We start from the raw sequence: 14,803 nt of genomic DNA, 5'->3' as shown, positions 1-14,803 counted from the left end.
AAATGTCAGAGGGGCTGGGCGGATATTAAAACAGCAACTAAGAAAAGCCAAGGACCTTTGGGCTGAAGCTCTGCCAAAGTCCAGCCAAGTTTCAGTATGAAACTCGTTATCAAAGCTGCAATTAAAGTGGTGATGGACTTTGGAATGGTGAGGAATGTGAAGTACAGGGATCCTGCCTTTCGAAGCCCTCCCCAGGGGCTGGGCTCCTTCTGCATCACAGCCCACCCCAAAGCACTCAGAGAAACCGACTGACGTGTCTGAGAGGCAGCATTGTTGAGTGGTTAGAGCATAGGCCTCGGAGACAGATCCGGGCTCTATTCCTGGCTCTGCCATTTAGGCCTGGGCTGCACTTAAAACTGAGGTTGACATAGCTACAGTGCTCAGGGGTGTGAAAAATCCACACTGCTGAGCCCCGCAGCCATGTCGACTGAACCCCTGGTGTAGACACAGCTAGATGGAAGAATGTTTCCATCAACCTAGCTGCAGTTGCCTGGGGAGGTGGGAAAAATCCCTTCCATCGCTGCAGGCTCCATCTGTGCTACGGGGCCATAGTGCCCTAGCTATGCCATTACAGTCCCCATAGTGTAGACACAGTCTTCCTTGCTGTGTGGAGTCTCTGTCAGTCTATAAAATGGAGCCGATCCTTACTTTGCAGAGGTGTTGGGATGTGCCCATTAAATTCTATGGGAGTTTTGCCTTGGATTACAAGTGCTTTGCTGGCCTCAAGAGGGGAGAGTGCTAATGATGTGCAAAGCACTATTGTTACTGCAAATAAACACTCCATTTGTATTGCACCCTCCACAAGTATCTTCTTGCCTGGCAATTATCATGGGGCAGAAATTGCTCTATTGTAGAATACTGCCTCCCCTGGCTCTCCCACCCATTCTAAAAATGCAGCAATGTCCAGGCAAACCAAGCAATATGAAAATGCCTAAGTGAATATAATGGGAGTCTTAACCTTGGGCTATCTTTAGTCTGCGGGCCGTCTCCAAACTCTGAGGTGTCAAAGTTGAGACCATTTAGATATAAACATGCATAACTTTAAAACTGCCCAGCTGATTGTCTTCAAATCTAGATTGTTTAGTCGATCTCCTGAAGAATTAAAAATCAAGCCAAGCATGAAGACTCTACATGCCATACTGGTAACTCACTGTCTGTAAGATTGCATAAGAGTTTCTATTAGATCATTTGACAAACAATCATTTTATAATGGCATAAAGTGAGGCCATATTCCAACGTTTAAGCATAAGAGGGCAGCTGTTCCATCTGGAACTCTCAAGTTCCTCATTTCTCCCCCTGGAATGGACTTTGCATATGTAACACCGTGTACAAACATTGCCAGGCATGCCTAATAAGCCATGCCATTATCCATTTAATGCGTGTGGTCATGTGTTTAGTGAGCACAGGCAGGTCACTGATTTCTGAAAATGTAGCCCTTTGAGACGATGCAGCACCACCTTCCTGTCCTGGCGAGTCTTTGGTTGGGGACGCTGCATTCCCATGGTGGCCCAGAGCTCCCCTGACTGTCCTTTCCTCCCATCCAGACTCTGCTTGGACAATGGCAGAAGAAGATGCCAGCATCAAGACACAGCTCTACAAGCTTACTGCCAGCGTCAGCTTCTCATACGCCTCCACACCCTGGAAAATCTTCCTCCGCAAAGAGGTATGGTCTGTCGCCCGGGGGCTCCCGCTGCAAGGATGTGCACCAGCTGTGGAAGGGAGGGGTGTAGTCACCCCCCACATTCTGCAGCCATAGGGAAACCTTGCTTTGCCTTGTGCCCCATCTGTGCTGGAGGGAGACAGTACAAAGCCAGCTGCAGTGGTATGCCCAGCATGACCCAGTGAGTAGGGAAGGCACTGAACTCGGAGTCAGGACCCAGATCCCTTGTTCCCAGCTTGCTGTGTGTCCCCGGGCAAATCACTGCCACTTTCTATGCCTCAGTTTCCCCATGTGTGGTTGCCCACCTTTGTAAAGCGTGAGTGATGGAGGAAAAGCCCATATAAGCGACCTATTTCTGTAAGCTGCCTCTTTCTTCCTGGATCCCGGCCATCCCACCTGCCACACAGGGGGTGTTCCACTTTGTAACACAGCGTCTTTGGGAAATAGACCCATACCAGAGGAGGGATAGGGCTCTTGCAGAGCTGCAGGCAGGGCATTGGGACAGTCCCAGGTCAGTGTTGGAAACAATGACAGCTACTGCCTCCTCCCAGTCTTAGCCAGCATGGTACCTAGGAGAGCCCACGTGGATTGACTGACTGATCCTCCGGAGCCCTCTGATTTCCTTAATTATCACGAGCATGTTTGGCATCTGAGCACACACTGACACGGCCAGGCTTCTCCCATTGCTCCACTGCTTTGGTGATGACTCTTTTCTCCTCTAGCTCTCGTCCCCCAGCACTGCTGTCTTTATCTCCAGTGTACGGTTGGAGGTTGACCCTTTGTCTGGTGGCAGGACAGCTGGATCACAAAACAGTTCCCATGGGAGAACCTGTTGTTACAAGTCTAACATAGGCAATGTTTTCATTGTGTTGCCTGCAGGTGTTTTACCCCAAAGAAGCCTTCAGTCACCCGTATTGCTTGAACCTGCTGTGTGAGCAGGTAAGTGTGTGTGTGTGTGTGTGTGTGTGTCCCATTCCATCCTCTCTGTTCACTAATCTCTCCAACATGCTGCCTCCTTATCTTCATCATTAATGATGTTAGTCCCTCCCCTGTATCTGTCCAAGCCATGCACCTGCTCTCTCCTCCCTGAGTCTCTAGTTGACATGCAGATTCAGAGACTCCACTTGGCTGATGTGTTTGGAGGCATCTCCAATGGAATCCCATCTGCTTTGTTCCTTTGCAGATCATGCAAGACACTTACTCGGAGTCCTGCGTCCGGATCTCCAAGGAGGAGAGGCGCAAGATGAAAGACTTATTGGGTAACCGGTGGCTCGGTTCTTCCTCATGGCGGGGATGCAGAACTCCTAGCAGGAGCAGTCAATGAGCGGGTTACATGGCAGAACCTGGCGTGGATGATGCTGCAGGGAGCAGGAGTCGTACTGGCATTAAGCCTGCAGCATTTGTATCTGCAAAGCACCCTGGGAACATTAACTAATCCTCCTGGCGGCTCTGTGACCCAGAGATGTTTTAGTCCCATTGTATAGATGGGGGTAAACTGAGGCACAGAGCAGTGACATAGAGTTGCCCTAGGCTGCATCATGAGTTGGAGGCAGAGACTGATTAGAAGTTTGCCGCTCCTGCCTCCTGGCCCCAGGCTGCATCCATTAACCCCATTGCCTCAATGGGAGTTTCACTGGATGGAGCGGGCTTTGAGAGGACGAGTCACATGGGTCTGTGCTGAACCGCACTGGAGTGTCCTTGTCCCAGTGCCTGCCAAGTCAGGAGGGGCAGCTTGGCTTTGGGGATTGTGCTGGTGGGAAGGGGGCTGCAATGACACGCCGTATGGGCTGGATATTACTTTGAAGAGGGCACGTTCAGGCACCAGGGGCTTCCTTAGTCAGCAAGAGGCTCCAGCAGGAAGTTAGCTGTGCAGGGAAGAGGCAGGAGAAGTTCTTACTGTGGGGAAGGCCGAGCTCCACTGGCCCAGACAAGGGTGTCCTGATATTCAGGGCCAGCCCCTCCCACCGTGGCTGGGGATAGGGCTGACTGGAGAGCCAGGGACCAGCTGGTCCCATTGTGGTGGCTTTTGGGTAGAGATGGGCTCCAGCTGCAAAATTCACCTCTGGAGCCCAATTTCTGAAGGCCTCCAAGTTGGAAGATGTTGGTAGGAGGCCCCTCGCTACCTGAGCACAATCAGTATGTGAACTCCTAGCGGAGAGGCTGGGCCATCCCTACCTTCAGTGACGGAGCTTCTGCTTTCTGTTCCCGGCAGCAGAGTTCCAGGTCGGCACGGATGTCACCTCCATTCTAGAGGACGGGATAAAGAAGAGGATTGTGGTGGCTGCTCGGGATAACTGGGCCAACTATTTCTCCCGGCTCTTCCCGGTTAAGGTAAGTCTGTCTCTCTCTCTTCTCCAAACCCCAGATCAGCATCCCCCCCCCCCCGCCCCTCCTCCCACCCAAGCTTGGGGGTAGTGGGGGAATCAGACTTCAAACACAGGCTCAGCTCAACATTTCCTGTATATAACCCCCATTTCCAAACAGCCTACACTGTGGGGTATTAAAAACCCAGATTCTGCAGCTCTGGCCCATTTTGCGTCCCTTCCCATCCATCTGTCATGTGCTCTCCCTATCCGCACACCCCTCGTCTGTGTCTTGCTTTCCCTCTCCTGTCTCTTCTCCTTGTCTATCTGTCCACCCCCCTCCGATGCTCATCTCTCCCCGTCATGCTCTCCTTGCCTACAAGTCAATTCCCCCAGCATGCCCAGTCCGTCCCTTGGCCTATTTAGCTCTCACTGACTCCTGTCTCTCAGTCTCTGCCTATCTGCTGTGCCCGTTGGTTGTCAGAGTGCTGCATTCAGGGGTTGGCAGCAGCTTGTCATCTTTACATATGGCAGAAAAGGTCTCCCCAGGTGTATCCTTTCAGGCGGGGCCCATGCTAAGTTCTCTGCTAGGGGCCCGTGGTCAGGACCCACCTGTGGGTGGATTTTTCTTTCAGGGGGAAAGAGGAAGCGACGTCCAGCTCCTTGGGGTTTCTCACCGGGGAATCCGGCTGCTGAAGATGGCAAAAGCAGCCAGCTTCAGCTCTGAATACCTGAAAATCCTTTGCAGCTACAGGTGAGGGGCTGGGCCCAGAGGTGGGTTCGGGGGAGCCAGCTGCAGGACTTAAATTTGCAGGGGGTGGTTCTTGAAAGGCAGGAGGGCGGGTCTGTTGCCTCATTGTTGGGCTATCGGGCAGTTCTGGCTGCGTCATGTTGCAATGGTGATGTGTAGAACGTGCTTTGCTGTGTCGTGTCGGCGTGTGGAGCTCTGCCCCTTGAGCCAGAGACAGATGGGTGATGCAGCGGAGCATCTCTGTTCAGAAGGGGGTGACAGCTTCCCTGCCTACGCACTGCCATTTGGAGAGTGTCACTCAGCCCTTCTAGGGTAATTTTTCTGGGCTGGTCTCATCAATTTTTTAAGGCTGTTTAGTTTCCTTTCAGCCCCTCCCTGCCCACCTTGTGTTTCGTTTGCAAGGTGAGAATGCCATTGCCAGGTCTGTTCTCCCGGGGGCAGTTGCACGAAGGGATTGTGCTGCTAGTGAAACACCGAACAGCCCTTCCTGGCATTGGTTGCCCCGGTGATACGAATGTTGGGGGCATCCCCGGCCCCCCACCCCGGTGCTGGTGGCTGGAGTGTGTTCGGCCCTTTTCAGTTTTGCAGACGTGCTGTCGGTGGAGCTGAGGGGCAGCAGCAGCCTGGAGTTCTCCCTGAAGAACGAGCAGCTGATCCTGCACTCGGCGAAGGCTCGGCAGGTCAAGGCCATGGTGGAGCTTTTCCTCCGGGAGCTGAAGCAGGTGAGGGAGTGGCTGAGACGTGGCGGTGAGCGCGTGTGGGCCTGGCGGGGCAACGTGCCGTACGAGGACTCGTCAGTCGCAGGAACCAGAGACACAGGCAGCAGCCTCCTCACTGTCCCCTTCCCCCACAGGACTCCAACTACGTCATTGCTTTGCGCAGCTACGTCACAGATGACAAGAGCCTCTTGAGCTTCAAAAAGGGCGACCTAATTCAGTTACTGCCCATGCAGGGGCTGGAGCCAGGTGAGAACATGGATCCGAGCTGGGCAGGACGGGAATCGACCCGCAATGGCAGTGCCCAGGGGCCCACTGTCCCACACCTGGATCCCAGACGTTCCACCTGCCATGCAGGGGGTGTTCTGCTATGCAACACGGCGTTGCTGGGAAACAGACCCAGGCAAGAGGAGGGCTGTAACCCGGGCACTGGGACTGCCCCTGCCTAACATCAGAGCAAGCAGACGCCCACTTCCTCCTCCCTGTCCCAGCCAATGGGGTGTCAGGGAAATCCTCTAGTGCCCTTCCCAGCATCATCTGCCACCATCTGGAGGGAGCTAAGCGGGTGGGGGCATGCAACGTCCTGGCACAGCATGAGAGGAGCGGTCTAGGAGTTAGAGCAGGGGAGGAGAGCTCCCCGCTGTGCCCTCCCGCCCAGCACATCCCTGCTCTGTGCCTGTTTCCCCACCCGCATGGCAGGGATTACTCTGGGGGGGCCATGAGGCCCTGTGCCGCCTGGAAAGCCCTCAGAGGTGCTTGCCAGAAGCACAACCCCTCCTTGCTCTTTGCCTGATGCAGTCATGCTCCTTGTTAGCGACCTGTCCCTCTCTTCACCCACCTCTGGCAGGCTGGCAGTTCGGCTCCGTTGGCGGCCGCTCCGGCCTCTTCCCCTCCAGCATGGTGCAGCTGGCGGCGGCCCCCGATTACCTCAGCACTCACATGAACAGACAGGAGAGGCTCCAGAAGAACCTGAAAAGAGACCATCTGGAGACGAGTGTTAGCAGGGAGGTGAGGCCTCCGATGGGGTGGGGGAGACATGGCTGGGCTCTGGAGTGGCTGTCAGAGGAGGGTCTCTGGAAAGGCAGAGGGAAGAATCCAGAGGGAGGGTCCTGCCAGTGATTGACACCCAGATGGAAGTAGGGGTGTACAGGTGAGAGGAAGGATGGTCTAGTGGTTAGGGCACCAGTCTAGGACTTGGCACACTTCAGTTCCCTACTCTGCCACAGACTGCCTGTGTGACCTTGGTTGAATCACTTAGTCTCCCTGTGCCTCAGGTTGCTCTCTGAATCATGGGGGTAACAGCACTATCCTGCCTCACAGGGGTGTTGAGGATAATCGATTAAAGGCTGTGAGGAGAACAGATGAGTACCTTAGCTAGATCCCTGGAGGGGAGAGGGGAAGACCCATCTGGGGAAGGGAGAGGGTTCTGCAGAGGAGAGCCAGGTGAGCCTCAAGCAGGAGACTGGTGGTGGAGAGGCCCTTCCTGAGCTAACATTGGGGGCGGGTCCGGTGTCTGTCCCCTCAGAGCTCTGTCCCCAGCCTGGCATCGGAAATCACCAGCTCTGCCTTCTCCCCAGACGCCCACCACTACACCATGGTGGAGTTTGCCATGGCGCACTTCCGGGAGGCCCAGTCCACGTGAGTAGCCCGGGCCCCTTCTGCCCGTGGACGTGTGTACGTGTGTGTGCACGTGCAGGCAGCCCCTGCCTGCGCAGAGCGAGCCGTGGGCATCTCTTGTGCCAAACAAATGTCCCCTCTCTCTAGGCTGGAATGGAAGGGGATGAGCGCGGAGAGGAGGAGCCCAGCTGCCCTGGTCGAGCACACCAAGGTGGGTGTCTTTGGGGGTGTGAGTCTGCAGCCGGAACGTCAGCCCAGGACCCCCTCCCCCTGCCCCAGATGGGGCGGTGTGTTTATTTGGGGGGGGGGGGGTGTTGGAGTGGCTGGGCCTGCAGGATGCATCGACCACGCTGGGATTTCCTGTGGTGCCTGCACGTCCCAGCAAGGCCAGCGTCTCTGTTCCCACTCACCTCAGTGCTCTGGCTCTGCAGGTCCCGATCCAGGAGTCCCTGCTTCAGTTCTCCGACAGCGAGATGAATGAGCTGGCGACAAAGAGCTTCATGAGTAAGTCGCTGCCCTGGGGCATAGAGGGGTGGGGCTGCGGGAGCCTGGAGAGGGGCTGATTTAGACAGTCCCAGTCGCCACACAAGGATGCCTGTGGCTCAGAGGAGGGAAGAATAACCTGGTGGGAAGGGACAGCAGAGTCCCTAGGGCACTTCCACCTCTAACAACCATGTGCTCCGTAAAACACATCTGCCTGGTGCTCAGTGTGGAGACGAGATTGTGTCCTAGCGTCCGGATCCACACCCCTCCCCCCAGACACACCAGGAACCACACACCAGGGCTTCATCAGCCCCACCTTCCACCCATCCAGTCCCAGTCTAACGCTGGCTCCTGCCTTGCAGCTTTGATGAGGTTCATGGGAGACCAGCCCACCCTCAAGAACCAGGCCGAGATCGATTACGTCTATGAGATTCTTCAGGTTCGTGGTCCTCCTGATGGTAATGTGCTGGGGTGCTGAAGGGAATGTGAAGCCAGGAGCTCTCCAGGAAATAGGGGTGTGCATGGGCAGAGATCTGGGAACCGGCCTCCTTAGAGGACGAGGTGGAACCTGAATCGGGGTTGGTGAGATGGAGAACCCATGATTTCACCTCCTTGGGCATCTCTCCATAAAGATGATGATGGAGCTGTCCATTTCCTGCTGGGCCAGATGGCTGCCAGTCCCAGGAAGGCTCAGAGACCAGTGAATGGGAACCCCTGGGTGGATTTTGGTGAGGCCCTGAGGGTCCCCTGTGTGTGCTTGGGAGATGTCACAGGGGCTGGCTCGGAGGTCTGGCCCCTCTGATGCTGGTCTCCCATGTGCAGCTCTGCAAGGAGAAGGAGAACCTGCGCGATGAGGTTTACTGCCAGGTCATCAAGCAGATCACGCAGAATCCCAAGCTGTGAGTACCGAGGGCTTGTCCGTGGCAAGAGATGGGTGTGTGCCCAGAGGGGGCTTCCTGGCTGAAGGGAGGGACTGGGAGAACACAGGGAGGGCAACTTCCTGGCTGCATGGTTGTGATGCAAGGGGAGAGCCGGCCTTGTGGCCATAGTGAGGGTGGGGAAACCCACACTGGCAGGGAGGTGTGTGTGTGTGTGTGTGTGTGTGTGTGTGAGAGTGAGAGTGAGAGAGAGATGAGGGGAATGTTAAGAACATAAGAATGGCCATACTGGGTCAGACCAATGGTCCATCTAGCACCATATCCCGTCTACCGACAGTGGCCAGTGCCAGGTGCTTCGGAGGGAATGAACCGAATAGGCAAACATCAAGTGATCCATCCCGTTGCTCATTCCCAACTTCTGGCAAACAGAGGCTAGGGACACTTCAGAGCATGGTTTTGCATCCCTGCCTATCCTGGCTCATAGCCATTGATGGACCTATCCTCCATGAACTTATCTAGTTCTTTTTTGAACCCTGTTATAGTCTTGGCCTTCTCAACATCCACTGGCAAGGAGTTCCACAGGTTGGCTGTGCGTTGTGTGAAGAAATACTTCCTTTCATTTGTTTTAAACCTGCTGCCTATTAATTTTGTTTGGTAACCCCTAGTTATTGTGTTGTGAGGAGTAAATACAGTAACACTTCCTTATTTACTTTCTCTACACCCGTCATGATTTTATAGACCTCTATCATATCCTCTCTTAGTAGTCTCTTTTCCAAGCTGAAAAGTCCCAGTCTTATTAATCTCTCCTCATACGGAAGCTGTTCCTTACCCCCTAGTCATTTTTTGTTGCCTTTTCTGAACCTTTTCCAATTCCAATATATCTTTTTTTGAGATGGGGTGACCACATCTGCGCGCAGTATTCCAGATGTGGGCGTACCATGGATTTATATAGAGGCAATATATTTTCTGCCTATTGTCTATCCCTTTCTTAATCATTCCCAACATTCTGTTTGCTTTTTGGACTGCCGCTGCACATTGAATGGAAGTTTTCAGAGAACTCCAAGATCTTGACTCCAAGATCTTTCTTGAGTGGTAACAGCTAATTTAGATCCCATCATTTTATATGTATAGTTGGGATTATGCTTTCCAATGTGCATAACTCTGCATTTATCAACATTGAATATCATCTGCCATTTTGTTGCCCAGTCACCATAATGTTGATTAAGGAACAGGGGCAGAGAGTCACTTTTCAACTATTTCATCAGTGAGTGCAATGCAGAAACATTGGACCTGAGATTCTCCTCTCTTATGCTGGTGTAAACCAGGAGTAAATCCCCTACAGTCCGTGAAGTTACCCTGGTGTAAACTTGGTGGGCCCCACTACAGAGCAGTAATTGCCTGGCATGTGCATTACCATAGGCCATGCAGTTTATCAGGGCACCGTGTGGATGCCCGTAAGCACGCCCAGCGTATGCACCCCATCTGCCCATCACCCCAGGGCTATGGCTCTGAAGAAGTTAAACAGTAACTATGGGCTGGGGTTAGTCACTCATGGAACAATGCTCTTGTCTGTCTCAGCTGCTGAGGTATATTTGCACTGACAGCCGATTTGCCCTGGTGATTTGATGAGTCCCAATTGCCTCTATATTGAGCTCCCTGATAAGCTGCTGATGGCTCTGAGATGCCCTTGCATTCCTGTGGCTGCTGCAGAGGTTCCAGTTATTGGTGCTTGTTCTTGTGCCTTACCTCTGCTCTTCCTGGGGATAGACGCGTTTGGCTCCCCTCCAGAGCCCGCTGATCCAAGGTGAATGGCAGCTATCACTGCCCCCAGCCGTCCCTGTCCTCCTGCAGCACTGGGTGATAGGTCAGTCGCCAGGACTGGGAGCTCCCTGGGGCAGAGCCTGTCTCTTGGTTCCAAGGTTTTGTCCATGCAGGCTCTGTACTGGGAAAACTGCCAGGTGTGGAGAGAATTTCTACTGAAATAGTTATACTGGCACAAGTCCTACTGCAGATGCAGGTATAAAGGGAGTTAGACCACAGCAGCCTATTCCTGATCAGGAAGGGGGTTACTTCTCCCTTACACCGCTTTAACTGCATTCACTCTAGGGTGGCTGTATCAGCATAACTCCACTGGTATCCCTGAAGTAGTACAATGTGTGTGTGTGTAGACAAGGCCTGTGTGTGCATGTACAGCGCCCTGCACAACACGGTGCTGATACCTGAGCGGGGCCCCGGTGTGACTGTGGTGCAGGTCCCTGACATGGATCCAGTTCACCTGGCAGCTGCTGAGTTTCCTTTTTCTGGCTGAAATCATCAAGAAAACAGTCTCATGCTCACTGGTTTCTGTTCTGTTTGGGTTCTTGTACCTTCCTCGGCACCGGGGTCTAGCCACGTGTTAAGCCATGTGACTGACTTCCATCCCGGGTGGTTTGCTCTCTGTCCCTGGGGGGAGAACTGTGTGTGCAGTGAAGGGTTTTGTTTTCACTGTGGGTTTTCTCTCCCTCCATCAATCCCTTCCCCTCCTCCTTCTCCAGCCAGGCATCCAGTTGTTAGACATCGCTGTGCTATCTGAGCAGTGGAGCGGTTTTCAACTGAAGCCCCTTCCTGAAGGACACACCATTTTCTCTCTCTCTCCCCCCCCCATCTCCTGCCAAATCCTGAGATTCACTTAAAACTCGTGAGATTGTAAAGAATAATCCCTGGTGGGTTCCCTCTATCAGCCTCCCAGTGCAGGAGCCTGTAGGGGTCAGTTTTCAAGCTTTCTCTCTGCAGCCAGGCGGGCTAGACATGTCAGTGTATTGTAAATGAAAGCTGAGCTCCTCCCCGGATCTCATGGCTCCAGGAGCTGGAGCTTTAAGAAAACGCCCTAATATTACAGGACTCATAAAATGGTGAATTGGTGATGTTGGTTTTAGTTCTTTTCAACCCCCCCTCTCCACCCGAGGGCGTCCCTCTCCCCCCTATGTGAGAGTTTCTCCCCCAGCCTTCCTCACTACCGTACCTGACGATATGGTGTCCTCTGTTTGTCTGTGCCCTGCAGAGAAAGCTGTGTCCATGGCTGGCGGCTCCTGAGCCTGCTCACTGGCTTCTTCCTTCCCTCCAACACCTTGATGCCATACGCCACCAAATTCCTGCAGCAAGCCAGCGCCGATCCAGCCAGCACCCACCAAGGTACCAGCTGCTTCCCAGCTCCTGCTCTTTGCACCAGCTGTGGGGTGGGGTGGGGCGGTCTGGTTAGACCTCCCTCTCCCCAAGGAAGCAGCTGTCCTGGGAACACTTGGGTTACTGGAGGGCAGTGTTTGAAAAGTATCCCTTAGCACAAAGCAGGCGGCTGCTGGGGGCTCTGCCTGGATGGGTGGGTCTGGACAGATCACTCATTGCCAGGGGCCCAATCCAGTTCCCTTTGAAGTCGGTGTGGCCTGTGAGCTGGTTAGAACCGTACCCGTGGGCTGAGGGCCGGTCAGGCTGCTCTGTCACTTGAGCCATCAGCTGTCTGGGTGGAGGGATCTGAGGAGCTTGGGGTGACAGTCTCATAAGAACACAGGGAACAGAGGAGGCAGCTGGTCCTCCTCCCTCTCCTGCAACCTCCTGTGCCCTGATTGTCCCCTGCCAATCCCAGCAGGTCGCAGAGAGGCCTGTGCTGCCCTGGCTGGATGTCTGTTGGGAAGGGCTTAGGTGTCTCTTCCACTAGAGCAGAGGCCTTGATCTGGGTCTGGTGCCTGCGGGCTGACCTGGCCCAGGGGGATTAGCTGCTCAGCCGTTCCTCTTCCTCGGCTTGTAGCATCTCTCCCTTTCCCACAGATCTAGCCAGGACCTGCTATGGCAACCTGCGGAAGATGATCATGTACGGCGGCCGCCGGCACCTGCCCTTCCGCGTGGAGATGGAAGCACTCCTGGTACCTGGCAGGGGAGGAGCGGGTGTTGGGCACGCAGGGTGGGGGTGGCATGGGGAGGAAGGAGCTGTGGAGGTGGGTTGGGTGCCATGGGACATGAGTGGAGGGTGCTGGGTGTGGGAGGTGAGTGTTTGGGGTGAGATGGTGCAGCACTGGGCGGAGTGGGCACTGTGGGGGTTGTACGGGTTTACTGCCACCTTTCTATCTGACCCGGTGCTTTCCCTGGGCAGAAGGGGCGTGGCTCCCGCCGGCTGGTGATCGTCCTGCCTGGGGCCCTGGAATACGCCACCAAAATCAGGACGTTCACTGTGAGTTCCCTGCCCCCGGCACCCCTGTTTGGTCCAGGCTCTAGGGCACTGGGGAGACGGGCAGCGTTATACAGCCACGTGGGTGAGCCCCTGCCTAGTGCTCCTGGAAAGAGCCGAGCCAGGAGATGATTCCAGACCTGGGACTTGGTTGGCTCCTCACTGTGTCGGCTGGCACCAGCTCCCTCCTGGGATGTGACAGTACCAGCACAACTCACAAGTGTCTGCCCCATGCCTGGAGCGCCCCCGGGGCCCTGTGTGTGTCCCCCCCTCCCGTGCTGGGAGTGCTGGGCATCCCCCTTGGGGCCCTGCGGCCGCCCCGTGCCAGGAGTGCTGGGCATCTCCCTTGGGGCCCTGCGGCCGCCCCGTGCCAGGAGTGCTGGGTGTCCCCCTTGGGGCCCTGCGTCCCCCCTGTGCTGGGAGTGCTAGGCGGCCCCCTTGGGGCCCTGCATCCCCCCCGTGCTGGGAGTGCTGGATGGGTCCTGGGACTGTGCATCCACCCTCTGCCGGGAGGCCCCCTCAGCCATGTGTCTGTGCAATGGCTCATTAGCAGAGAACTGACATTACCTTCCCCTCCAGAACTGTGGGGACAGGGGAACCTCATCCTCATTGGGCTGGGCTTCTAAGTTACCTGGCTGCTCCCAGAGCCCTGCCCCAGGCAAAGGTGCTTCGAGCTTTCTGGGCTCAGTGGAATTGAGTCGGAATCATTCCCTGTGAATCAGTGTCAGGGCTTTTCAAGGGTTGATTCACTGAACAAGCAACCGTTCCCAGCTGCTGCCCCTTTGGGATAGGGATAGAGAAACCACCAGCCCCAGAGGCCGGCTGTCATGTCTGTGCCCAGACCCTGTCTTTGGGTTCTGCTCTGTCGCTCTCCACTCCCCGTCATGCCCGCCCTGTAGCAGGAAGTGAGGCCAGCAGCATCTGCTCGCCCTTTGGAAGGGGTGTTTGCCCGGTCCCAAGGGTGAAAACCGCCCGTCTCCCTCCCTGGCTGCAGGTGGCTGCGGAAGTGGTGCGGGAGATCTGTGAGCAGATGGGGATCAATGAGCAGGAGGAGATCCAGGAGTTCGCTCTCTTCGCCAGCAAGAATGACGGCAAGTGAAGGGACAGTGTTTGCGTCGTCCTGGGGTAGAGTCAGATCCCTGCAGAGTTACCTGATGTGGGACTTTGGCTCAGCTGGGAACCTCTCTGACCTCTCTCCCTCCCACAGGGCTCCAGACCGGCAGGTTGCTGAAATCAGCTGGGGTAGGGCAGAGTGAGCCAGGCCAGCCCGCCCTAGAGGCAGCTCTGAGGTGCATTGTGAGGAGGGGGCATGGCCTGGCTTCTTCCCCCGCCCCTTTGTGGGTGCTTCCCCCTGGGGCTGCTAGCAGGGAGCAGTCCCTGAGCTTCGGATAACACAGGGCTGGACCTGTGCCTGGCCCGTCAGCTCCTCCTCCCCCTCCCCACGTGCTGGTGTTGGGCCCTGTTGTGATGCTGCTGCAGCATCAGTGACACTGCGATGGGAACAAGCAGCGGCTGAACGTCCCTCCTATCCCGTTAGTGTTTGCTGCAGGTGGCTGCTTTCTAAATGCGGTGTCTCCAGCCGCTGCTTCCCCTGCTGCCCTTCCCCCACGAGAGCTGGGGCAGTGCCCTTAACTGATGGCACCTTCCTGCTTGGGGTTCCCTGGTTTATGACACCTACCCCCAAGGGCTGGGGGACTCTTGTCCAGTAGTCTGTGTTGCTTGCTCCTAAAGCTGATCCTCCCCTTGAATGACTGGTGGCTAGCGCTGTTTGACGCAGGGGGATTGTGTGGGGGTGAAGAGGCCCCCTGGTGGGTTGCAGATGGCTGGGGTCACCTGCCCTCCCAGAGTTGCTCTGAGGTGGTGACAGGACTGTGCATGTACAGGGAAGGTGGTGAGGCCGGTGCGCCAGGACGAATACATCCATGACTACCTGCTGGAGGACAGCTCCGTGATCCTGGATTTACGCCGGCTCTCCTGGAAGACACCCCTGCACTTCGAGAACGAGATTTATATCAGCATTCACTACAGCCAGGTAACTTGCAGAGTCAGCACCATCCGCATGAGCCCCTGAGGCCCACGCAGCCAGGCCCACCAGCCACGGAGCAGAGTCCAGGGGTACTGTGCATACTGCTAAGGGGCTTCTCCAAAGAGCAAACCACACACTGGTTGTGGGCTCTTGCGAACTCCCCCGAGGGTC

The 14,803-nt window shown here is 55.5% G+C and overlaps 1 protein-coding gene across 2 annotated transcripts in view; it reads left to right on the top strand.

The window, feature by feature from the left end:
• Positions 1 to 14,803, top strand: part of MYO15B (myosin XVB) — a 77,902-nt gene that overhangs the window by 56,694 nt on the left and 6,405 nt on the right. For both annotated transcript variants that reach the window (XM_039502387.1, XM_039502388.1), the window contains 18 exons: positions 1,545 to 1,663; positions 2,540 to 2,599; positions 2,844 to 2,919; positions 3,873 to 3,991; positions 4,599 to 4,717; positions 5,295 to 5,436; positions 5,568 to 5,679; positions 6,278 to 6,438; positions 6,956 to 7,068; positions 7,195 to 7,258; positions 7,479 to 7,551; positions 7,893 to 7,969; positions 8,353 to 8,429; positions 11,449 to 11,579; positions 12,210 to 12,304; positions 12,532 to 12,609; positions 13,601 to 13,697; positions 14,490 to 14,638. In XM_039502387.1, the coding sequence (XP_039358321.1) occupies positions 1,545 to 1,663; positions 2,540 to 2,599; positions 2,844 to 2,919; positions 3,873 to 3,991; positions 4,599 to 4,717; positions 5,295 to 5,436; positions 5,568 to 5,679; positions 6,278 to 6,438; positions 6,956 to 7,068; positions 7,195 to 7,258; positions 7,479 to 7,551; positions 7,893 to 7,969; positions 8,353 to 8,429; positions 11,449 to 11,579; positions 12,210 to 12,304; positions 12,532 to 12,609; positions 13,601 to 13,697; positions 14,490 to 14,638 (1,862 nt within the window). The remainder of the gene's footprint in view (positions 1 to 1,544; positions 1,664 to 2,539; positions 2,600 to 2,843; positions 2,920 to 3,872; positions 3,992 to 4,598; positions 4,718 to 5,294; positions 5,437 to 5,567; positions 5,680 to 6,277; positions 6,439 to 6,955; positions 7,069 to 7,194; positions 7,259 to 7,478; positions 7,552 to 7,892; positions 7,970 to 8,352; positions 8,430 to 11,448; positions 11,580 to 12,209; positions 12,305 to 12,531; positions 12,610 to 13,600; positions 13,698 to 14,489; positions 14,639 to 14,803) is intronic.

Source organism: Mauremys reevesii, linkage group 15 (assembly GCF_016161935.1).
Source record: "Mauremys reevesii isolate NIE-2019 linkage group 15, ASM1616193v1, whole genome shotgun sequence".
In the NCBI taxonomy this organism is placed as follows: Eukaryota; Metazoa; Chordata; order Testudines; family Geoemydidae; genus Mauremys; species Mauremys reevesii.
Note: the sequence above shows the minus strand (reverse complement) of the source record. Positions and strands in the feature narration are given on the sequence as shown.